The sequence below is a fragment of the Sus scrofa genome, chromosome 9 (genome assembly GCF_054392235.1).
Source record: "Sus scrofa isolate SSC_HxYL_T2T_F1_AM1 chromosome 9, Sscrofa_HxYL_maternal_Yorkshire_Landrace_v2.0, whole genome shotgun sequence".
NCBI classification, from domain to species: Eukaryota; Metazoa; Chordata; class Mammalia; order Artiodactyla; family Suidae; genus Sus; species Sus scrofa.
In genome coordinates, this window is record NC_139391.1 from 125,130,563 (window position 1) to 125,155,592 (window position 25,030).

Consider the following 25,030-nt stretch of genomic DNA (forward strand, 5'->3'; position numbering starts at 1 on the left):
CAAATCGGAAGCATTTTGACAGGCACCTCTATTGCACATCCCTCTCTTGATGCTGAACCTCCGAGGCCTCTCTGTCGGGTCTTCATTAGGAAACTGCTCAGCATCTTCCCCTCTGCCTCCCAGGCCAGGCCCTCATCCCCTCACCTGAGAGACGGCACAGCCTCTCCTGGGTCCCCTGGCCCAGGAGCTGTAGGTTCAGTGGCCCAGATCAGGGAAGGAGAGTGATGGTGACCAGGTCTTCCTCCTCTGAGCCCCAGCTAGCCTAGTGGGGTGGGGGGTCCAGCGACATCTCTCTCCATAGGGGGTACTTTGGAGAGGCTCCCACAGGGCCCACCCCAAAAGGCTGCATGCATATCACCCTCTCCACTCCCAGGCTCTGGAGACCCCAGGATGCAGCCGAGAACAGGTCAAAGCACCCAGAACAGAGCAGCAAACAGGGGAGGGTACTTGGCCTGGGCGTCGTCCCTGCGGTCCCTGCTGAGGACGGCGTGTAGAAGAGCTCAGGGAGGGCTGCTGACACCCGGTGTCCCACGGTGGGGTCTGCAAGGAGCACCATGATGAGTGAGGGCAGGGCTGAGGAGGGCGGGACTCGAGCTCCCCAGGTCTGCCCCACCAGACCCCAAGGGACCAGCGTCCCGTCACCGGAGCCTGTCACAGGATAGGGGACTTTCACAATCTTTACTCTCCGCAACAGCTCTTCAGGCGAGGAAGCATCATTCCTCTTTTATAGATAAGGCTCCTGGTGCTTCTCAAATCCAAAACAAACCAACAATGAAACAGCCAAGAATAGGCAAATCTACAGAGACAGAAAGTAGACTAGGGGTTGCAGGGTGGAGGGTTGGGGAGTGACTGCTAAAAGGTATGGAGTTTCTTACTGAGAGTGATAAAAATGTCCCCAAATTAGACAGTAGTCATGATTGGACCGCGCTGGGTGTATATGAAATGCCACCATACTGGACACATCTAAAGAGTGAACTTTAAGGTAAGTGAATTATATCTCAATAAAGCTGTTACAGACAAGAAGGAAAGAAAGGCGTTCCCTTTGTGGCTTAATGGGTTAAGAACCCAACATAGTGTCCGTGAGGATACGGGTTCTATCCCTGGCCTAGCTCAGTGGGTTAAGGATCCAGCATGGCTGTGAGCTGTGGTGTAGGTCGCAGGTGCGGCTCGGATCTGGCAGTTGCTGTGGCTGTGGCATAGGCTCTAGCTGCCGCTCTGATGAGACCCCTAACCTGGGGAAATTCCATGTGCTGCAGGTGTGGCCATAAAAAGAAAAGAGGAAAGAAAAACAGAAGGGAAGAAAGAGAAGAGGGATGGAAAGAACAAAGGCAGGATGAAGCCTGTTGCTGAGGAGATGCAACACAAGATCCAGAAGAGCCAGGTGGATCGCTGGTTCCTCTGTGTTCACAGCAGCGACAGTGACAGTAGCTAATATCTACCGGGTGCTCACTCTGTGCCAGGGTCTCTACTCGGTCCTTTATATTCATTTGCATTCATTCACGAAAGCCAACCAATGAGGGGTATCATCAATACCATTCTGCTGAATCTCTTTTCCAGATGAGGAAAACAGGGCTTAGAGATGCTGCTCTTCTTATTTTTAGCAAGTGATAAAGTCAGCTTCCAAAGCCCACCCTTTGAACCAGTAAGTAATTGCCATGGCTAATTGCTAATGCCCTGAGGCTGGATGGGGTCATTCTTTGAAGATTCCCCCAGACTTAAACTCAAGCCTGCTCTGGCCCTCCATCACCTTTGGAATCTAGTAGTACTTCCTCTGACTATCCTCAGCATCTCTTACTGCCAAGAAAGCCCATATCTGGGAGTTCCTGTCGTGGCTCAATGGTAACGAACCTGACTGGGATCCATGAGGACAAGGGTTTGATCCCTGGCCTCACTCAGTGGGGACAAGGATCCGGCATTGCTGTGAGCTGTGGTGTAGGTCACAGATGGGGCTCGGATCCGTGTTGCTGTGGCTGTGATGCAGGCCAACAGCTGTAGCTCTGATTGGACCCTGAGCCTGGGAACCTCCATATGCTGCAGGTATGGCCCTAAAAAGCCAAAAAAAAAAAAAAGGCAAAAAAAAAGCAAGCCCATATCCCATCCTATCCTCGCCCTGGCAGGACAAGGGCCAGCAGGGGCAATTATCACGCACCGTTGAAGCAGATGAAGGGTTTCAGGGATGAACAGTCCACTGAAGAGACTCTGGGGAAGAAGCTCCAGTAGCTGGCGAGCCCTGCACACAGGCCTGGCCCAAACTGGGGCACCTTCAGCCAGGCAGGGATGCTGGTACCTGCATCGCTGGACCATCTCAGAGACCCAGAGGCCGCGTTGAAGTAGAGGCCGATCCAGGCCTCGGTCTTACTCGCGATGGATTTCAGGGCCTCCTTGTCTGCCTTGTCAGTGACCGACTGCAGGTCAGCCAGGTCTGTGTAGTATCTGCGGCAATACTGCAAGGCCGCCAGCCACGTCCTGTCTTGGTCAAATCGCTTGAAGGTCAGTCTGCCAATCTGGACCTCAACTGCAGGCAAAGAACATAGAGACCACAGGCCTGAGGTCGGAGATCTCTGCCTGCTCAGCCCTCCTTGCCCCCAGGACAGAACTTTGGTTAGACTCAGGCCTTTGTTCCGTGTCCTCAGGTGTTAGGTTTGATCAAACCCACAATTTTATAGGCAGCCTAAATACCAGATTGGGAGACTGAATGAGCCATCATAGCAGCAGCTGGGGGAAAACAACATTCACTAGGAAAAGCAGGGGTTAAGAACGCCCCTCTGGGAGTTCCCGTCGTGGCTCAGTGGTTAACGAACCCGGCTAGGAACCATGAGGTTGCGGGTTCGTTCCCTGGCCTTGCTCAGGGAGTGAAGGATCCAGTGTTGCCGTGAGCTGTGGTGTAGGTCGCAGACACAGCTCGGATCCCGTGTTGCCGTTGCTCTGGTGGAGGCCAGCAGCTACAGCTCCGATTCGACCCCTAGCCTGGGAACCTCCGTATGCCACAGGAGCGGCCCAAGAAATGGCAAAAAGACAAAAAAAAAAAAAAAAAAAAAAAAAAAAACTGCTCCTCTGGACTATAAGGCCTTGGAAGTCAAGCCTCTGTCTCGCTTTCTCCATCTGTACAGCTGGGATAGTAACTCTACCTCAATCAGTTTAAAGGATTCAATGAACCCATGAATATAAATGGTTTAGCACCGTGCATACAGACAGTAAAGACTCAATTAAATGGTAGAGTTAAACTTTTCGGGGGGGGGGGTATCCTGGTTTGGAATCAGCCTAATTCGTGGTTTCCAGGGTCTTTGCCTGCTTCCTCTGCTCTCAGGAGGCTCCAAGGCTGAGGCAGAATAGGGGGGCTGTGTGATATTCGCAGGACACACCTGCTGGACAGGAAGCAGACCGGGTCCATGCCCCTGACTTCTGCTGGAGCTCAGCTAGACTGAGACACCAGCTCCCCCCAGCCTCTGCCTCCAGCCCACCTCCATCCTGCCCCTGGCCAGGTCTACAGCACACAAGCATCTGTGATTCTAAGCAAGAGAGGGGTGGAAAGAATAGGCTTCGGCACCACCTGAGGGATTGATTCTGGAGACCTGTTAAAGGAAACGCCTCTGTTTGCAGAATTGGGAAGCACATCCTCGGATTCAAATAAGGCCTCCCAAACTCACTGACACATGAAGCCGCATCAAGATTTGCCTGATCTTTTTCCCTATCTCAACTGATCTTTCAAAGATACCTTTGTTTTTCAAGCACCTCGTCCCGGCCAGCCCTGAGCTTTGCATGTGGCATACATCATCTTTTTAAATCCTCACTATAATCCTGAGAAGCAGGTGTTATTAACCTCCTCTTACAGAGTAGAGAAAGGAGGTGATGACTTGCCTATATTTATGCCTTATTAAGTGGCAAGATGAGATGCAAATGCAGGTCTGCCTGCCCTGGAAGCCTTGCCCTGCTCTTCCCGTCACAACGCTGAGTTTACGACGTGCACAAAACCAGCCTTACCGGGCAGACTGGAGAATGCGTTGGCTTTGACATTTCTCTCTACCAGACGCCAAGAAACTCTTTTAAAAATCCCAGGGCGGTAATATCGCCCTCAGCAGATGGGTGGCCTGGACTGTGAGAGGTGCTGCCCCCGCCCCAACTCCCAGGCCATGAAGATGGGGGCATCAGAAGACTGGGGGCAGCCTGGGCTCTGCCACCCATCTGGTGGGAGACCCCCCCCAACCCCGCCATCCAAATAACAAAGGCACTGAGCCTCTGCTTGGGTATCAGCCTGGGGGCATCTAAGCCCAGGGTGTCCCTGGGCCAGGCGGGGGTGGGGAGGAGCCAGCTAGTCTAGGGAGGTACACGCACAAGGAAAGGGGTGTGTACCTGGCTTCCCAGAGGTGGTCAGGCTGACAGCCGGCTGCAGGACGGTGCCAAGCCCCACGGCAGGGTCTGTGAAAGAGGCCACATGTTAAGAGGCAGGAGTGAGGCTGCCTGGGCTCCTCTGCAGGCCCCAGGAATCTCTAACTTGACGCCTGGAGAAGCCTAGCGCGAGGGCAGACAGGCTCCTCTTTTTCGAGCTATATTTATTCCATACATACTGAGTACTTATTGTGTGGCAGACACTATTTTAGGCCCTGGAAAAATAACAGGAATAAGACAAGCAAGCTCTTTGGTCTTGAAGAGAATAGGAGAAGGAGCCAGCCTTGCAAAGAGGCCGCGCTAAAGTGGCAAGAGAGCCACACGCGTTTGGGGACCAGAGAGCAGCTAGTGTGTCCAGGGGCAGAAATAGGAGATGAGGCCAGAGAGCTCAAGCAGGGCCTGGGGGGCTACAAAAAGGAGGTGATTCTAAGTTCAAAGGGAACCTCCTGAACAACGTGTTTAAGTAAATGGGTCTCATTTACAATTGTAGGCGTTTGTTCTGTAGAGAACAGAGGATAGAAGGCGGGGGGACCCGGGAGAGCTGTGCTGGTGTAGGGCCTTCCAGAGCTAGAGAGCCGAGAATCCAGTGAAGATGCCTCTGGGTGGAGTCCAAAGATGCCAGGGGGAGCGGGGCAGCCCTGCCCACACAGCCCTTCCTTCTTGGGGACCCCCACCCCCACCCCGGCCCACTCCCCACTCCTGAAAATCTCTCTACTGGCTTGGGATCTAACCTAGGCTATCCTGGGCTACACTGCAAGCCCTGTGGCAGGCACGGTGTGGCAGAGATTTGGGGACACATCAGGTTAGTCTTCTGTCCCTTATTTGAGGAGTTGGGGTGATCATGCGTTGGGCTGGGCCTTGGCTGGCTGAGAAAAAAGCAACATGGGCACTTTTTACCAGGAAAATGCTGTCTGTAACCAACCTCCGGGTGATCTCAGAACCTTTAAGACAAGGGTCGGTGGCCGGGGCTGTCTGGACCAAGTGGGGCCAGCCAGGGTGGCGGGGGCAAAAGAGGGGGGCTGTTCCCCCACAGCGAGCCCCACTGTCATTGAGTCAGTGGCTTTTCTGCAGAAATGCCTGAAGGAGCAGGCTCTCACCCCAGAGCAGGGGGTTCTCCCAGAGAGTGGCCGTACCACACTCCCCCAGCCCCTCGAGAGGAAACCACACGTGTTTTAGGAAGAGACCTTGAACTCAGCTCTGTTTTCTGCATAGATGCAAATGGACCCCCAGCCTGACTTTCCCTCCTGCTTCCCTTTTTTTCCATCCTCTGTCTCCAGGTCCTTCATTAGCAAAAGGAAGGGACAGGATAGAACATTCCATATGTTGCTTTTTGTCCACCCCGATTTATCCCTTTTTTCTCTGGAGTCTTGGGAACAAGGGAACAGAAGAGATGGACATGAAGGCAGCAGAGAGGAATGGAGCAAAAAAGAGTTGAGAGGCTAGTCGGTGAGTTATCCTCAGAAAGATCTGAGCCAGACCGCCAGAGCCCGGGACAAACACCAGGCCCAGCAAATGACTGAACACACCGTAGTAGCAGATGAAGGGCTTCTGAGCTGTGCACGAGGCAGCCCCCAGACTGACGAGAAGGGTTATGGAATACAGAGTGACACAGAGCCCCTCCTCCAAGGACGGCATCGAGGTCCACACCGGGATGCTGAAGATGGAGCCGCTGGACCATCTCGGGCCACGAGTCCGCACATCGAAGAAGAGGCCGATCCAGGCCCCGGTGCTGCTGGTGAGGGAGTAGAGGGCCTTGATGCTGCTCCAGCTGTTCATGCTCTGCAGGTCGGCCAGGTCTGTGTGGTGCTGCCGGCAGTAGTCCAGGGCCTCAGACCAGCGCAGCTCCTGCTCCACCCTCCAGAAGGTCTTGCCCTCGCTGGTCAGCTGCAGGGCTGGGGCGGAAGAGATGGTCACTCCGTGACCACCTCCCCCCTAGCCCCACATGCCAAGGGTTCAGCCACCCTGCCGGCAACCTCCCCAGCCTCTCCTGTCCCACCGCCACCCTCCACTTACATGCACCTCTGCCTCTGGGCCTTTGCACAAGCTGCTCTCTTGGCCTGAATAGTCTAGCCATCCCCACCTGCTCCCTCAATCCCCATTCTCCTGTTTCCCTCTGCCCCATCCTGGGTGGGCTCCCCTCCTGTAAGCAGCAGGTCACCTTTCTTAGGTGTTAATAACAGTAGTGTTTCCTGAGCACTAGCCGTGTGCCACTAGCTCACTGAGTCCTTTCCAACGACTCCCTAGGATAAACATCACTACGCCTGTTTTACAAATTAAAAAAAAAAGAAAAGGAAAAATTCCCGAGATTTAAGTGGCTCAGCCAAGGCCACTCAATGGGAAGGATAGAGCCAGAGCTCAAGGACCAACCATGGGTGGGGCTCCCAGGGTGAGGTTAGTCACAGAGCGGTTCTGCCCTGATGTAGGTGCCACAGGCTCATAACTGGGGTGGCACATTAGAATCACCTGGGGAGCTTTTAAAATACACCAATGCCCAGGCCACCCAACCATGAGGATCAGACTCTCTTGGTAGCGCCTGCATCAAAAAAAGTGTTTTGTTTTTTTTCATTTTTTTGTCTGCACCCGCAGCATATGAAAGTTCCTAGGCCAGATCTTTAACCCACTGTGCGGGGCTGGAGATCGAACCCTCACTGCCGCGGGGACAACGCTGGATCCTTAACCTGCTGTGCTATTGGAGGAACTCCCAAAATTTTGTAAAGCCCCTGGGAAAAAGGACCTTTTAGCTGGCCTGTCTCTACCACCCAGTCCAGGCAACCTGGGAGCAAAGAACCAGCTTTGTTTATCATTATACACCCAGTGGCCAGCTCAGAGGAGCTGGACATATGGAAAATGAATGAATGAGTGAACAAAGGAATGAACCCTTCTCCCAGGAACCAGTTCCAAACCCCAAGATCTCAATATTCTCTTCTCCTCGACTCCATGCCCTTGTGGAGCTGCCAGCAAATGAGGGCTGGTCAAGGACCAAGCCTGGCTCTGCCAGGGCCTTGGGGTGGGAGGTGGGGCATCCTCGTCCTTGAGGAACCAGCCTCAAGCCAGATGCCCTAGGAGAGAAAATAAGACTGAAGGATCAGGCATGCAGAGGAGCAGGCCCGAAGAGGCACCTGCCAAAACAACACCGCTCACACCCACCAGAAGCCAGGCAGACGCTGCTTGTCACTGAGAGGAGCTGAAAGATCCCTGAGCAAGAGAAAAGGAGTAGAAAAAAGTTATTCTTTCTTATGATGTGTGATTCTCTCTTTTTATTATTATTATTATTTTTTTTTTTTTTATGGCCGCACCTGCGGCATACGGAAGTTTCCAGGCTAGGGGCTGAATGGGAGCTGCAGCTGCTGGCCTGCACCACAGCCACAGCCATGCAGGATCCAAGCCGCATCTGCAGCCTACACCACAGCTCACGGCAACACCAGATTCTGAACCCACTGAAAGAGGCCAGGAATCGAATCTGCTTCCTCCCAGACACCATGTTGGGTTCTTAACTTGCTGAGCCACAATGTGAACTCTCTTTTTTCAATCCTATCCCGTTTAATTCTTAAAAATCACTGGCTGTGACCCACTAAATTGCCTTTAGGCTCTAATAGGTCCCAACCCAGAGTCTGAAAAACCCTGGGCTGTTGCTGATCTCCTGGCTTTAAGCAACGTGAGCTGACAACTCCCAGATCCAGCCTCCACCCCTGAGCTGGGTGTATGCGTCTGTCCATTTCTCGTGTGCACACGGGTTCACGCCACCAGTCCGGCCTGTCCTGGTCCCACCTCTAGGTCCTAGTCCCCCCCAGGTCCTAGTCCCCCCAGGTCGTAGTCCCTCCAGCTCATCACCCCAGCACCTCAAGCCCCGCCCAGGACCCCCTCAGCACCCCGCCCTCTCTGTCTCGGCAAATCCCCTCCGTCCTCCAGGCAGCCTGTATCCTGGACCTTCTTGAACTTTCCACTTCTTCCTGTGCTCACTGCCACCCTGGCCCAAGTCACCCTCCCTTCGCTGGAACTGACGGCTCGGGCCCCAGCCTCTCCCTCTGCTACTGTCACAGCGCACCGCCCACTCTGCCCAGAAGGACCTTTCTGAGATGCTCAGCTTGTCACTCCCACGGGTTACAGGGCTGGCTCCGGGGGCCCCTGTGTGACCTGGGCCTCCTGTCAGAAGAGCCCTCCTCAGTCTCCTAAATTTGCTCCCTTCATAGCCCACCTCACCCGCAAGCCTCGACCCTGTGCCTCAGAGCTTCTCCGGCTTTATTCCTTGAGCTTCTTTCCTTTAGTCCTTAAGTTGAACCCGGGGCTCCTTGCCGGCAAGATTCCGCATGTGCCTCTTCCTGTGATTGTCCCTTGTCCTCACCCTGATTATCTCCTCCGTTGCTTTTGTCACATTCTGGGACAGTCTTGTTGCCTATATTCTTGCCCGATGTCCCTAACCCCCACCGCGAGGTCAAGCCTAAGGGGACCATTTCTGATCGGCATCCACAAGCCCTTAATATGTATGTGTGCTTGGCTGAGATGTGTAAATGAAGAAATGAATGCGTAAACGTCTGTGCAGAACTGCCAGCTCCAGGGGCTGTTCCCTGGGCAGGGCTGAGGGAGGGACGGGGGAGGGGACACAGGCCAGGAGGTGGCTGACCTGGAAAAGCAGTCACTGCTTCCCACTTGGTCTCCCCTTCAGCCTTGAAGTCTGGGCACCTCGGGGGAGGCATCCTTCCCGCAGCCTGGACCTTGGACGTGCATGGAGCCGGTGCCCTACCTGCCCAGGCGGTGGCCTTACCTGCTGCGCGGAGGGACAGTCGCAGCCCCAAGGCTGGCATGGCTGCGACGCAGGACAGGTCAGCGGGTGGAAAGGCGCCCCTCCTCTGGCAGAGGCTGCTCCTGGTCTGCTGGTCATTGCTTCCGTGAGCCCCACTCTCCTCCTCTTTCCTACCCAAATCGACAGATTTTACTAAACAAATACTAAATCTGTGCCTCCTGCAGACCAGCCACTGTGTGAGGTGCCAGGGGTGCAGCCCAAGGAAAGCAGAAAAGAAAAATCCCTGTGCTCCTGCAGGTTTCAGGGAAGGCAAGGGCCAGGGATCTGTAATTAAGGAGGAATCGAGGAATTAACGAGCAGATGGGGAGGGAGAGCCAGGAGGGGCTGCTGCTGGGGGGCAGAGGGCAGGCTCAGTGAGAACCCCAGGTCCTCAAGGGTCCGGGGGGAAGGAGAAGAAAGGGAGGGCCGAGGACGGCCAGGAGCTGGCCCGTGCGTGGGCCAGGCTCCGCTGCACGCTCCTCCCTGCCCACCCTCTTAGCAACCGCAGTGCCAGGCAAGTCCTGCGTGATCTGCATTTTAAAGGTGAGAAAGCGGTGGCACCAAGAAATTACTGGCTCAAGACTGACAGAGAGGATGCTGGATGGCAGTTCAAGCTTGTGTCACTGCAGAGCATGAGGTGGGGTGGTGATCAGCCCCCAACTAGTCCTCCTCCAGGGAGGCCAGGAGCCCCCATCCCGAGCCTGACCAGGCTCTGGCTCCCTGAGTCAGCATAGAGCAGAGACCAAGGCATTTTCTCTGGGGATCCGAGAACAGCGGTACCCCGCCCCCTCTTCCACCCCCGTCTCTCTCCCCTCCTCCCCATCTCTCTCCCCTTTCACTCCCCCCCCAACATCCTGTTTATGCCCAGAGTTCTCTCTGTCCCCCTAAGAGCTAGGCTTTTGGAAACCAAAGCCTGGAAGACTCTTTTTTTCCTGCCCTCCACCCCTTCACACCCTTCCTGGAGAGAAGGCCAACGGGAAAGAAGAACAGATCGCTCCTGCTTGGACAATAACGTCCTGCACAATGTTTTCTTGTGCAGTGATGGCCTCAGATGACTCCGTCCCAGTGGCAGAACCCGTGTGTGCCAGGGCCTCTCAGGGCCACCCTCTGGGGACAGACGAGAACCTGACGATTCTAGCCAGGAAAATGCCACCCCTGCCAGGACCCTCTCACCTGGCCATTCACCCAGGGATCCTCCGTCTCTGGAGGTAAGGGCCCCTCCAGGCCTCCCTCCCAGAGTGAATAGGACCAGTGGCAGGTGCACAGAGACTGTGGCTGAAGGCTGCTCCGGCTCCTGGCACTTTGGCTTGAAGGTCCATGTGCATTTCTCCTCTCTCCTGTTAGTCTGCGAGCAACATTTTTCCCCTGGTTTTCTTTTTCTTTTTCTTTTCTTTTCTTTTCTTTTCTTTTCTTTTCTTTTCTTTTCTTTTCTTTTCTTTTTTAGCCACACCCAGGGCATACAAAACTTCCCGGGCCAGGGACTGCATCCGAGCCTCGGCTGCAACCTCTGCCACAGTTGCAGCAACACTGGCTCCTTAAGCCACCGCACCACAGCGGGAACTCCTGTGAACTCCCTGAGAGCTGGAACGGTGCCTCGGTCACAGAGCACTCACCCCATAACAAGCATAGCACACGTTCTCAGTGAAGAAAGAGGAGGCGTTCTGGTTGGTATTAAAGGGATTTGCTACTGTGCTTCTCTGTGGAGTCCCACTCTGACCTGAGACTCTGTCTGGCACATAGAGATCTTGAGTACATGAGTGAGGGAGGAGCCTTTCCCTGGACAGAGAGGGCAGGTGATGAGGAGAGGGAGGACAGCCCTGCTCCCAGGAGTCAGTGTCACCCTAGCTGTGTGAGGAAATGCAGGCTGGATAAAAGCAACAGAGAGAAGGAAGCAGCGGGCTTCCTAAGAGACCTAGGAACAAACATGGTTTGCATGAACCAATGCAAGCAAAAGGCAAAAGAGTGTGGAAACCCCGTGTAGCATCTCTTCCCAGCCCCCAGATCAGGACTGCTCTTCCACCTGGACACAACGCACCCAGAGATACGGTCCACAGCTCCAACTTTCCCACAGTCTCTCTTTCTATTTTCTCCCGGACCAACTAGACCTGTGTCCCCGGAGTGGAAGCTGCATTTCCCACACTTGCTGAATGACTGGGACGTGCTCTCAGCACCCCTTGTGTTCTGCACAGTGAGTTGCTAACAGCCATGCAGGACCTTCGTTAGAGATGTGCCTTGTGGCTGCAATGCCCCACCAAGCGCATCCAAGCAGGTTTTCTCAAAGCCTTGACTCCCATGACATAACTGAAAAAGTATATTTCAGTCTCTACCCCCAGTGCCTGGCACAAAGCTCCTAAAATCCTTGTAATTCCCTGAGCAACAGCACTGTCTTTTTTTCTAATGAAGTGACTTTTGCTGAGCTCCTGCAAGGGGACTGGTCTCTAAAAAGACCAAGCCATGATGAGCAGCTTTGACACTTCAGCCCCAAGCTCCCATCCCTCCAAGTTCATGATCGCTCCCGCCTACGTAATGAAGCCTCCACAAAAATCCCATTAAGTACGGGGTTCAGAGAGCTTCCTGGTTGGCGACACGTGGAGATCTGGGGAGACTGACAGGGAAGCTGAGCCTTTTCCTCATATCTCGCCCTGTGCCTTTCTTCCATCAGGCGCTTCCTGAGTTCTAATCCTTTTGTAATAAACTGGAAATCTAGTAAGGAAAAAGTTTCTCTGAGCTCCGAGATCTGCTCTAGCAAATTGAACCTGAGGAGGGGGTGGCGGGAGCCTCTGATCTATAGCTGGTGGGTCAGAAACATAAGTAGCAAAGGGTGGGATGTCTGAAGGCGGGGGAGGGTGGAGAGCCTTGTAGGGCTGAGCCCTTGGTGGGTCGATCTGACACTGTCTGTCTCCATGGAAGGTTGGAACTGAGTTAAATCGTAGGACACCCAGCTGGTGCCACAAAAAATTGCTCCTTGTGGGGGAAACCCCCACATGTCTGGTGTCGGAAGGGGTGGGTGTGGAGAGGTGTGGTGTGAGAATAAAGGAGAAACACAGAGCGAAGACCGGGGGTGGTGTTTCTAAACAGTTTTCTAAACAATCTGCAAAAGGGGGGTTATGAAATTGCTATTTTCCAATGGTATGATGAGGGTTAGATGAATTAATCTTTACAGTGGGTTTGATACACAAATTCCAAGGCACAAAAAAAATATTACCTCTCTACCTCTAAATCAACTCAAGTTTGGAAGATGTCCGTGCAATAAAATGCACCTATGTTAAGTAGAGGTTCTAATCGGGGTCACAGACTGCATGTGCATGGGGAACCACCACCACAATTTCCTACACCCCCAAATGTTCCCTCCAGCCCTTTGCAGCCATCCTTCCCCCACCCCAGCTTCAGGCAACCACTGCTCTGCTTTCTATCCCTGTGGATTCATTTTCTAGCATTTTGTTTGAAAGGAATTTCACTCAGTAAAATGTAAGATTCACCCATCTTGTCATATGTATCTTTTTTATTTTTTTTTATCTTTGAGGGGTACTCCAATGTAGGGAAATACGACAACTGGTTTATTCCTTCTCCTGCTGCCGAATTTGGTGGTGGTTTTGTTTGAGGCTGTTATGAATGAAGCTGCTGGGAACATTCATGAACAAGGGAGTTCCTGCTGTGGCGCAGCAGAAATGAATTCTACTAGCGTCCATGAGGATGAGGGTTTGATCCCTGGCCTTGCTCAGTGGGCCAAGGATCCGGCATTGCCGTGAGCTGTGATGTAGGTCACAAAAGTGGCTCTGATCCTGTGTGGCTGTGGCTGAGCCTGGGAAACTCCATACGCTGTGGGTGTGGCCATAAAAATCCAAAGGGGAAAAAAATCATGAACAAGCCTCTGTGTGGACATATGTTTCTGTTTCTTTGGGGTGGGATTGCTGGGTCATATGGTAACTGCTTGCTCTCTCGAATCCAACTAGGAACCATGAGGTTGCGGGTTCGATCCCTGGCCTCGATCAGTGGGTTAAGGATCTGGCTTTGCCGTGAGCTGTAGTGTAGATCGCAGACGCGGCTCGGATCTGGCGTTGCTGTGGCTGTGGTGTAGGCCAGCGGCTACAGCTCTGATTCGACCCCTAGCCTGGGAACCTCCATATGCTGCTGCGGGTATGGCCCTAAAGGACCAAAAAAACAAAAAAAAAAAACCACTCCCCCAAAAAAGAAACTGCTCTCTTCGGGGTGGAGGTGGGGTCTATATTGTTTTCCACTCCCACCAGCCATGCATGAGCGTTCCAGTTACTCCACTACCTTGGCAGCGTATACATCAACTTAATTTTCACTCTGAGCTCACCCCCTACCATGTAAGGAAGAAACTCAGCCTTATCTATTTTCAGGGCTGCACACACACACACACACACACACACACACACACACACACACACACACCTGAGCTCACCCCCTACCATGTAAGGAAGAAACTCAGCCTTATCTATTTTCAGGGCTGCACACACACACACACACACACACACACACACACACACACACACACACACACACACACACACACACACACACACACACACACACCCCTGATCAGTTGTTCTCCCTACATCCTCAGCCGGCCCATGCCTTCCTCACCTATAACCTATTTCCCTGATGACCTTCCTGCGGACTCGCCCCAGGCCCCCGCGAGTGATCATTCTTATCAAAGGGGCAGGTGAGGAGGGAGCGCCTCTGCTGTTTCCCTGGCAACTAATGAGCGCACGTGCGGCCGCTCCCCCTACAAATAGCCGCCTCCCCCTCCCGCCCCAGCCCCGCCCCAGCAAAACTGCCGCCAGCGTGTCCTGTGCGGCCACCGCGCGCTGCGGGCTGCCACTCCAGGACCGTGCTTCAGACAGGTCCGCTCCCCCATCCGCGAAACACTGATGTCTCTGTGGCTGACTCTAGGCTCTTTCTTCGGTCTCGAAGCTGGGTGAGTACAGCCCTCGCAGGCCTGCAGTGTGCAGCCCAACACACACACACGCACGCGCACGCACACACACAGAGTAGGGGAAGCACAAAGAGCCTGGCTCTCACCTTGTGCCCTGTCTCAGCACTAAGACCTCCACTGACCTGGGTTCTTGCAGGTCTGCTAACCGCGCCACGGCTGAGCCCCTCAGGGACTGAGGACATCCCCCGTCCCCGCACCGCTGTTCCTCTCTGAGGTCCTTTTCCTGTCCAGGACACTCACAGATAAGCACAAATGAATAGTTAAAATGTTATCCCGTCATATATACCAAGCACTTAGCCAGACCCATAGCAGATGCCCAATTAATGTTGTTTCCTTTTTCCTTAAAAGAAGGGAAGTTTGTTTTCTGCACCCCTGGCCACATGTCCCACCCTGAAAAACAGGGCTTCTGGTGAGAAGTTTTTTCCTTTTATTCTTTTTTTTTTTTTTTTTTGGCTGCGCCCATGGTGTTTGGAAGTTCCTGGGCCAGAGACTGAACCTGAGCCGCAGCGGTGATAATGCTGACTCCTTAGCCACTAGGCCACCAGGGAACTCCTCTCCCTTTATTCGTGTCCGCTGTTATGAACCATTTATTCTGCTTTTAACCCAAACCCGTCTTGACCATCGTCTATTGCAAATGTGGATCTCAGTGCCCAGCGAACAGAGGCAGTTGCCACGTATCTGTTGAGTGAAAAAAATGAATGGATCGTTTACTGTTGATAATTTTATGGATGTGGACACGACCTGTTGAAAACAATTGAACCCTGTGGGGCTGTTGTTGTTTGAATAGAAAGTTCTGCTACAGGTAGCTTCTCTAAATCCCCACACAGCTGGGGAAGGCAGTGGGGGCTCCACAGGCGGGTCACAGGAGCCTTCTAGGGATCCAAGGGGCCTTTGCTCTTGGGCGCCCCCTAGGGGCCATCATGTAGAACTAAGCAGCCCACCTTGCTGCCTCCATCATAAGAAACACTGGTGCCTGAACGGGCAGGTGAACCTTTGGATTCTAAACCACTGCTGCTTGTACTTTTCATTTAAGTGCTGTTTTAATAACTGATCTTAAAAATTTTTTCCTTTATGTCTTTAAAGGCAAATAAATGTGTTGGCCGATAAGTACATGAAAAGAGGCACAATATCACTAATCATTAGGGAAATGCAAAACAAAGCTACAGCGAGACAACCACCTCACACTTATTAGAATGGCTACTATCAAAACAGCAGAAAACAGCAAGTATCGGTGAGGATGTGGCGACAAAGGAACACCTGTACCCTGTTAGGGGGCAAGTAAATGGTGCGGCCTCTGTGGAAAATGGTATGGAGGGGCCTCAAAAACTTAAAGGTACAATTACTAGATGATCCAGAAATTCCACATTTGGGTATATTCCACAGAGAACTGAAAACAGGGACACAGGAGTTCCTGTCGTGGCTCAGCAGTTAACAAACACGATAAACATCCATGAGGAGGCAGGTTTGATCCCTGGCCTCACTCAGCAGGTTAAGGATCCAGTGCTAATGTAGGCTGTGGTGTAGGTTGCAGATGTGGCTTGAATCCCGAGTTGCTGTGGCTCTGGCTGGTGGCTACAGCTCCGATTGGGCCTCTAGCCTGGGCACCTCCATATGCCACAGATGTGGCCCTCAAAAGCAAAAAAAAAAACCAAAAAACAAAACAAAACACTACAACAACAATAGCAGGGACTCAAATATTTCCACACCCATGTTGATACGATTTTCACAATAGATAAAAACAATAGATAAAATGCAGAATCACGAGGATGAATAAACAAAATGTGGTAGAAACATACAATTCAGCTTTAAAAGGAGGAAATTTTGACTCATGCTACAGTTTGAGGACAGGACGTTATGCTGAGGGGAAAAAAGCCTGTCACAAAAGGACAAATAGTGCATGATTCCACTTAGATTAGGCACTGAGTCGAAGTCACGCAAAGAGAGAGTAGAATAGTGGTTGCCAGGAGCTGGGGGCTGGAGGGAATGGACCGCTGCGTAAAGTGAAACCAAGCAGGACCCTGCAGAGCCCCTCTGGATACAAATCTCCTCCGAGTTCCCCGTTTCTTTTTTTGTTTAAAAAGAAAAAAAAAAAAAAACTTTCGTCTCCTAGGTGGTCCCTTGAGCCCGAAGAGCAGACTCAAGCAATTACTACTTAGAGATGCGAAGGAATATAGAAACAAAGAAAAGCTTACACAATAGTTCAATCCTAAAATAGAGTCACGGCAGGCTAGTTCCTCCTGAAGGGATTCGGAGAACAATCTGATGCACAGCTTCGTGTTGTTCTGCAGAAGCCAAGACCCCTCACACCCAGGTACGTGCTGACCACAAGCACGTGAACCTCAGACTAGCTGAAACTAAAGAATGATGATGAAGATTCCTGAAACATCACCCTGTTACTTCTCCACCAACCAATCAGAAGAAAGTCCACGAGCTGATAACGCACCTGGCAACCCTCACCCCTAATGTTGCCTTTATTTTATTTTTGAAAAAGTTATTTTAGAAATTCCCATCAGGAGTTCCTGTCGTGGCACAGGGGTTAACAAATCCAGCTAGGAACCATGAGGTTGCGGTATCGTTCCCTGGCCTTTCTCAGTGGGTTAAGGATCCAGTGTTGCTGTGAGCTGTGGTGTGGGTTGCAGACGCAGCTTGGATCCTGCGTTGCTGTGGCTGTGGTGTAGGCCGGTGGCTACAGCTCCAATTAGACCCCTAGCCTGGGAACCTCCATGTGCTGTGGGAGTGGCTCAATAAAAGGCAAAAAGACACACACAAAAAAAGAAGTTCCCATCATGGCTCAGCAGAAATGAATCTGACTAGCATCCCTGAGGACGCGGGTTCAATCCCTGGCCTTGCTCAGTGGGGTTAATGATCGGGCGTTGCCGTGAGCTGTGGTGTAGTTTGCAGACAAGGCTCGGTTCCCATGTTGCTGTGGCTGTGACTCAGCTCAGATCTGGCATTGCTGTGGCTCTGGCTCCAATTTGACCCCTAGCCTGGGAACCTGCATATTCCACGTGTGTGGCCCTAAAAAAAAGCAAAAACCAAAAAAACCCCCAACAAATAGGTGCAGAGTTTTCATTTTATGAAAAAGATTTCTGGGGGTGGGTGGTGATGATGGCTGCATAACATTACGAATGTACTTAACACCACAGAATTGTACCTTTAAAAACAGTTGAGATGGTAAATCTTTTGTGTATCTTACTGCCATAAAAATTGGAAAAAATGGAGTTCCCGTCGTGGCTCAGTGGTTAACGAATCCGACTAGGAACCATGAGGTTGCTGGTTTGATCCCTGGCCTTGCTCAGTGGGTTAAGGATCCGGCGTTGCCATGAGCTGTGGTGTAGGTTGCAGACGTGGCTTGGATCCCACAATTCTGTGGCTCTGGCATAGGCCAGTGGCTATGGCTCTGATTAGACCCCTAACCTGGGAGCCTCCATATGCCACAGGAGCAGCCCAAGAAATTGCAAAAAAAAATTGGAAAAAAGTATTTCCTGAATTAATATGATTCACCTAAATTGGCTGTTTTCCTTTTCATTAACCTATTATGTATATTATCTCCAATTTTGATCATATTATCTCTCAAATTACTAAATTATTTTAAATTCATATAATGATATATGTGTACATGTGAACTTTTATTTTTTTGGCTGCGCTTGAAGCATGTGAAAATTCCTAGGCCAGGGAGCACACCCGTGCCACAGCAGCCACTAGAGCTGCTGCAGTGATAACACCTGGTCCTTAACCCACTGTACCACAAAGGAACTCCTTTTTTGTGTGAAATTTTTGATCTGTTCTCATATAATTTTCTTCAACAATTAGCTCCTTCTCTTAGTAGTTTGAATAACTGAATAGACTCTTTTTTTTTTTTTTTTTTTTTTCTGTCTTTTGTCTTTTTAGGGCTGTACCTATGGCATATGGAATTTCCTAGGCTAGGTCGAATCGGAGCTGTAGATGCCGGCCTATACCACAGCCACAGCAATGGCAGAACTGAGCCACATCTGTGAACTACACCACAGCTCATGGCAATACCAGGTCCTTAACCACTGAGCAAGGCCAGGGATCGAACCCACATCCTCATGGACACTAGTCCGGTTCGTTCACCACTGGGCCACAATGGGAATTCCGTCATAGATTCATTATTGATTTCCTTTCGATATTTATTTCATTTTAGTTGTGAAGTGGGGGATCCCAGGAGGAGGAAGTTAGCTGGGTGCACACCACATGTGCCTGGGTATACCTACCTCAGCTAAATCTTCCTGACCCCTGTCCCCACCCAGCACAGTCCCAGCCCTGGGGCGGGGGTGGGGTGGGGGGGGCTATGCGTTAAAAAGAGGAATCACTGGTACTGCTGCCCTGAGTAAGGACAGGCAGGCATTGTCCCTGGGAACGAGGGGCCTTTGGAGCAGCTACAGTTCACAGGAGGCAGGCACCCACCCCTGCCCATTTCACCGTATTTAACTCTGAAACAGAACATTCAAAACCCCTATGAGGTAGGAAGCTTATCTCATTTTCCGCATTGACGAAACAAGTTCAGAGAGGTTAAGAAACATGCCCAAGGTCAACCAGGATGGAGAGGACCTGGGATTTGAAGCCCAGTTTTAGGAGGTTACAGCCCAGGCTCCCTACCAATAAAGGCTGTGTTTCCCAAGGCTGCTATTCCGAGCCTCACGTCAGGGCTACTGAATCCGAGTTTGAGAGCGGATGGATATGTGTGTCTATGTGACTGAATCGCTTTGTTGTACAGCAGAAATGCTCGCCACCTTGTGAATCAACTAGACTTTCAATAAAACTTAAAAAAAGAGGGGGAAAGGGATGGAGTCCCCCATCCGCCTTGTGCGCGATATCCTCCTACGGGCAGGCAGGCGGGCAGGTGTGCAGGCTGCCTCTTTCTCTCCTTTAGCCCCAGTTCCACAAAGGTCAAGTGGCAAATGCGGACATGAGTGACGCCGGAAGTGTTCACACCTCCCCCCAGAGGAGGATGGTGGTGGGTCCTCGCCCTGCAGCTGAGGTGGCCTGGGGAGGAGGTCAAATGTGCTGGCCCGGAGTTCCCGTCGTGGCTCAGTGGTGAACGAACCTGACTAGGAACCATGAGGTTGCGGGTTCGATCCCTGGCCTTGCTCAGTGGGTTAAGGATCTGGCGTTGCTGTGAGCTGTGGTGTAGGTTGCAGACGCAGCTTGGATCCAGCATTGCTGTGGCTGTGGTGTAGGCCGGTGGCTACAGCTTTAATTAGACCCCTAGCCTGGGAACCTCCCTATGCTGTGCGTGTGGCCCTCAAAAGACAAAAGGCAGAAAAATAAAATAAAATTAAAAAACAAAAAGCATGCTGGCCATATGGCCCAGCTATATGATCGTATAGTACTGTAGCATTTACTACTGAAAAAGATCCCAGGAGGTCCCTGGTGGTGTAGTGGTTGGGGACTCAGCATTGTCACTGCTTTGGCTGGAGTTGGACCCTGGCTGCAGGCAAGGCAACACAAGAGAGGAAAAAAAAACAAACAAACCTAAAACACACATGTAAATGGACCCCTACATTCAATGACCTACTGTATATGGTTAAACATTATTCTGGGTGTGTCTTTGAGGCTGCTGGGGATGAGGTTAACATTTGAATAGGTCCACCAGTTAGGCCAACCGCCCTCGCTATGGGTGGGTGGGGCCCATCCTTTCTGTTGGAGGCCTGGGTAGGATAAAAGGCAGGAAATAATTCTTTCTCTGCCTGTTTTAGAGCTGGGACTTCAGGCTTCTCTACTTGGATGGAAACTGCCACCATTGGCTCTCCTGGGTCTGCAGCTGCAGAGGGCAGGTGGTGGGACATCTCAGCCTCTGTCATCACGTGAGCCAGTCCTCAAAACCAATCTCTTGATAGGTGATTGATCAATCGATAGATGATAGACAGATATGCTATTGATGCTGTTTCTCTGGAGGACAGTGACTTACACTAGTAACTGAGTGGAAGGCAGAATAGAAGACCCATGGAATGCGGGGTGGGGGGTGGGGGTGGCAGGAAGCAGCAGGGTGGAGGCCAGTTCAGGTAACTGACCAGGGTCAACAAGAGGAATCCCATTGACCCCAGGCTGGCACTGCCAAGTCTCCTTCGTGTGGACTTTGGGGCTTCCGTTTTTCCAATTCTCTGAGTCCCGAGAGCTGAGGGAGATCCCTGCCCCCAACCAGAGGGTTGTTTCATCAATGCGTACCCCACTATTTCCCGAGGCAGGAACCCGCAGGACCCATGAGGCCAGGCGTGTGTTGCCTGCAGCCACCACAACATGCTGAAGTGTCAGCCTGACACTCGGCTCAGAGGACATCTCCTTACTCCGCATTGTGAGAGGAAGGTGAAATGCAAGTCCAGCTCTATGGGCCGTGGGTGGTGACAAGGCCAGGTAAAGGTGAACGCGCACCAGCTGGAGCAGGCAGAGAAGGCTGCCTTGGTCTGCAGCACACCTGCTGGGACAGGCTAGCATCTCTCTGCCGAAAGGAAGACCCATGTGATGTTCCAGTGTCAAGGGGGAGAGGCTGACATAGGTGAGGCCTGTCACCTGCTTCAGGTGAACCCTCCCATTCAGGCCCAGAGTGGAGGGGGGTGGTCCCACGGAGGAGTGGAGGGAGCGTGTCATCTTCAGAGACCTGGCTAGGCACTGGTGAGGGGGAGGTCTGGCACGTGGCAGGTAGTATGACCTTCCCTGCCCCCCGTGCTTGGTTTGGAGAAGAAACGGTCTAACGTAAAGGGTACTAGGAAGCTCCCAGGGCCAGGAATGAGATCCAAAGAACATGGCAGGGAACCAGCTCCACGAACTGGGCCGTGCCCCACCTCTGGGCTCCTTCAGCACCCTGGGCCCACTTACTGTATTTTAAGCTTGACTCTATGGATGCCCCTGTCAGCTCCATCCATGATGAGTTCCTAGGGGCCAGGGCCGTGTCTTAATTATTTTTGTGCTCCTGGTGCCTTGCAGAGTGCTTGGCACGTAGTCAGGGCTCAGGGAACGTGTGTGGCACAAACAGGGACTCGAGGTGGAGTCCCCTGGATAGTGACCCAGAGCTGCTTGCTAAGACCCAGCCTGGCCCTGAGCCTGGATAAGGGTAACCGGCCAGTGACGGTGGGACTGAGACCCAGGCAGGCCCTGAGATTCACACTCACTGCCTGGGTTGGTATTGTCATCGTTTTCCAAAGGGTAGGGGCACCAGAGGGGGTTACTTTGTTTAAATCAAGAATTAGATAGAAATAAATGAATGGTTTTGTTTAGAGGGCTTGGCAAGGGACGGTGGCCTGTGTTGACTGAAAATAAAAACAAAACAATGCACAACCTAAAAGCTGAAAATTATGGTTTATTTGGGGGACGAAACTGAGGACTTAAGCCCAGGACACAGCCTCTCAGCTTGGAAGAGGTAAGGGAGAAGCCAGGATATATAGAAGTTTTTGCCACAAAGACCAAATTAGTGTTAATTAAAGAAAACCATTTTTTTGAATGATAATATATTTAATCATTTGTTTTTATTTTTTATTACTTAATGAATTTTATTACATTTCTAAGTATACAACAATCATCACAAACAAATTTTAAGGCATTTCCATCCCAAACCCTCAGTGCATCCCCCCACCCCACAACCCATCTCATTTGGAAACCATAAGTTTTGCAAATTCTGTGCTTCAGTATCTGTTCTGCAAAGAAGTTCATTGTGTCCTTTTTTTAGGTTCCATATGTCAGTGATAGCATTTGATGTTGGTGACTCATTGTCTGACTGACCTCACTTAGCATGATAATTTCTAGGTCCCTCCGTGTTGCTACAATTGCCATTATTTTGTTCCTTTTAATGGCTGAGTAATATTCCATTGTGTATATGTACCACTTCTTCTTGATCCACTCCTCTGTCAATGGACACTTAGGTTGTTTCCATGTCTTGGCTACTGAAAAGAGTGCTGCAATGAACATCAGAGTACATGTGTCTTTGCGAGTCATGGTTTTTTTTTCTGGATAGATGCCCAGGAGTGGGATTGCTGGATCAAAGGGTAGTTCTATGTTTAGTTTTCTGAGGAATCTCCATACTGCTTTCCACAGTGGTTGCACCAATTTACAATCCCACCAACAGTGTAATAGGGTTCCTTTTTCTCCACACCCTCTCTAGCACTTTTTGTTTATAGACGTTTTGATGATGGCCATTCTGGCTGATGTAAGGTGGTACCTCATTGTGGTTTTGATTGGCATTTCTCTACTAATGAGTGACGCTGAACATCTTTTCATGTGTTTCTTGGCCATCTGTATGTCTTTTTTGGAGAACTGTCTGTTTAGATCTTCTGCCCATTTTTGGATGGTTTTTTTTTTTTTTTTTTTTTTAATACTGAGCTGTAGGAGGTGTTTATAAATTTTAGAGATTAATCCCTTGTCAGTTGATTCATTTGCAAAGATTTTCTCCCATTCTGTGGATTGTCTTTTTGTTTTGTTTAGGGTTTCCTTTGCTGTGCAGAAACTTTCGAGTTTAATTAAGTCCCATTTGTTTATTTTTGTTTTTACTATCATTAGTCTAAGGGGTGGATCTGAGAAGATGTTGCTGTCGTTTATGTCAGAGAGTTTTTGGCCTCTGTTTTCCTCTAGGAGTTTTATAGTGTCTGGTCTTATATCTAGGTCTTTAATCCGTTTGGAGTTTATTTTTGTGTATGGTGTTAGGGAGTGTTCTAATTTCATTCTTTTCCATGTGGCTGTCCTGTTTTCCCAGCACCACTTATTGAACAGGCTGTCTTTTCTCCATTGTATATTCTTGCCTCCCTTGTCATAGATTAGATGACTATAGCTGTGTGGGTTTAATTCTGGGCTTTCTATCCTGTTCTACTGATCTATAGTTCTCAGGTTAATGAATTTAGCAGTTTTCTCTGTATGGGAAGATGCTAGAGTCCAGGCTCACTGAAATTCTTCCTTTGATATGCATCTCAGCTACCTGGGACTGGTATCCTGGGTTTGCCCATCCTGTGTCTCCTCAGGGTGCCCCATTGGAGGTGGCAGCAGTGGTTGATGGCTTGATGGCAGGCTTCCCACCTCCGTCCTGAGCTCCCTCTGGACTCACCCTTAGGGCAGCTGTAATGTGATGGCTTGATGGCTCTAACATCCTTTGCTTGCTGATAAGGCAGGGATTACATTTGTCTGTTGACACCTGTTTCAGTGTTCAGTTCCATCCAAGCTGTCTTTCCCAGTGAGTGATTTTCCCCTGAGTTTTGCCACCCAAAGGAGCAGTGTCATGTATGTCTTTCCTCAACTTCGAATGAGAGTCCAGGGCCCAGAATGTTCTTCTCAAAGTGTTTGTCTGTCATGTGAACAAGGGACACCCCAGAGCCTCGTGGAGAAGAGGAGGAGGACGAGCAAGGGGGCTGCGGTGGCTCCGAGGAAGAAGGGGGGCCAGGGTGGGGCCCATGGGCTTGTGGGTTCTGTCTCCTGAGCCTGCTGGAGAAAGTGCTCCCCGCGGAATGTCCATACAGGGTGATGAGCCATCGACCTCTTGTGAGGAAAAGCCCATCATCTGCGGTGTCTTGATGCCAAAAATAGTATCTGCACAATATATGGTAACAAAAAACCCAGTCATGAGTAAGTAAGGTATGAGACCCCCGTTTATCACAGCCACTTTTTTTGGTGTGTGTCTTTTTAGGGCCGCACCTGCAGCATATGGAGGTTCCCAGGCTACGGGTCATATCAGAGCTGTAGCAGCCAGCCTACACCACAGCCACAGCAACACCAGATCCAAGCCACATCTGCAACCTACACCACACCTCACAGCAATGCCAGATCCTTAACCTGCTGACTAGGGCCAGGGTTTGAACTCACATCCTCATGGATAACAGTCAGGTTTGTAACCTGCTTAGCCACAATGGGAACTCCCATGGCTACTATTTAAAATGACCAACCCAAGAATCCATGAGGTGTCTCCAAAGAGACGTCCCAACAGTTCCCTAGGAAATGTGCTCATGAAACATCAGTCACAACTTACTGCTGCACAAAGACTGACAATTTCCAAAGTTTCCCAAGATATACAATTAGCTGCAACTAGCGGGAATCTCCGTCCATCAGTCAGCTTCTTAGCTGCAAAAAGGAACCGCATTAGCTGGTTTAAACGTTGGGAGGGCTGGAGAAAAAGGCTGGACTCCCAGCTTCCAGCACAGCGTTCAGCCCCACATCAGAGAACCTGCCATTCAGAACCCATGCTTTGCTCCACCCACACCAGCAGACAGGAGGCCTCTGCAGAACTTCCCCACCATGAGCCTGGGAGCTAAACAAAAGCCAAGGATGTGTGCCGCCGGTCCAAGTGGATGGATCTGGATGAATGGGGGTCCTAGGTTTGTTAAAGATAAACTAAACCAGAACAGCCAAGTATCTTGGCATGAAATGCAAAGGAACCTGGGCTCCATTGAATTCAAGATCCAGAAAACGAGCAGCCTGTTTATGTGTATCCTACAGAAGGCTTTTTGCCAACAAGGGAAGACAGCCCAGCCCTGTTCAGAACTCAGACCTGTAACAGGAATGAAGAAGCAGACCTCTAGAAACTGCTAAATTCTCAGGCTTTGCATGCCCCAAGTCTTCCTCCCCTCACAACTCAGCCACCAGCAAGAGCCTCCCAGGCTGGTCTAGTCTGGTTGCCCTTGGCAGGAGCGCTTCCCACCGTGACTGCCTCCACCGCGGCTCTCAGAATCTGTGCCTGGCTCCCCTGTTTGGAGACGGCTGTAAGCAGCCTTCTCCAGCCCGCTGACCTCTCCACGTGACCCCGGGCTGGCTTAATCACCACCCAGAGCTCCAAGAAGAGATGCCTTCCCCTGCTTGAGGCCTGGAACTCCTCCTGAGGGAAGAAGAGTCACACCTTCTGGGCCATGCTTCATGCGGACTCAGCTCTGAGATGCTAATGATCCCAGGGGTGGAATGGCCAAGAGAAGGAA

At 51.2% G+C, this 25,030-nt stretch overlaps 2 protein-coding genes across 6 annotated transcripts in view; one reads left to right on the forward strand and one right to left on the reverse strand.

Annotated features, from left to right (window-relative positions):
* The window catches only part of CLEC20A (C-type lectin domain containing 20A), a 23,335-nt gene extending 8,986 nt beyond the window's left edge, over positions 1-14,349 (reverse strand). Inside the window, exons 1-7 of one of the 5 annotated variants that reach the window (XR_014816319.1) lie at positions 14,249-14,349; positions 9,149-9,297; positions 7,534-7,581; positions 5,913-6,278; positions 4,351-4,416; positions 2,150-2,515; positions 145-540 (exon numbers count right to left, since the gene is read on the reverse strand). Coding sequence is in view for 4 of the 5 variants with exons in the window: in XM_084977765.1 (XP_084833891.1) it covers positions 448-540; positions 2,150-2,515; positions 4,351-4,416; positions 5,913-6,278; positions 7,534-7,581; positions 9,149-9,297; positions 9,754-9,800 (1,135 nt within the window). In the remaining variant the exon portion in view is untranslated. Of the gene's footprint in view, positions 1-144; positions 541-2,149; positions 2,516-4,350; positions 4,417-5,912; positions 6,279-7,533; positions 7,582-8,586; positions 8,676-9,148; positions 9,540-9,753; positions 9,894-14,248 lie in introns of those variants that run through there. The other 4 variants (XM_084977765.1, XM_084977764.1, XM_084977767.1 and 1 more) reach the window with 4 other exon arrangements.
* Positions 13,947-25,030, forward strand: part of TEX35 (testis expressed 35) — a 27,094-nt gene continuing 16,010 nt past the window's right edge. Inside the window, exon 1 of the mRNA XM_084977772.1 lies at positions 13,947-14,108. The gene's annotated coding sequence lies outside the window, so the exon portion shown is untranslated. The remainder of the gene's footprint in view (positions 14,109-25,030) is intronic.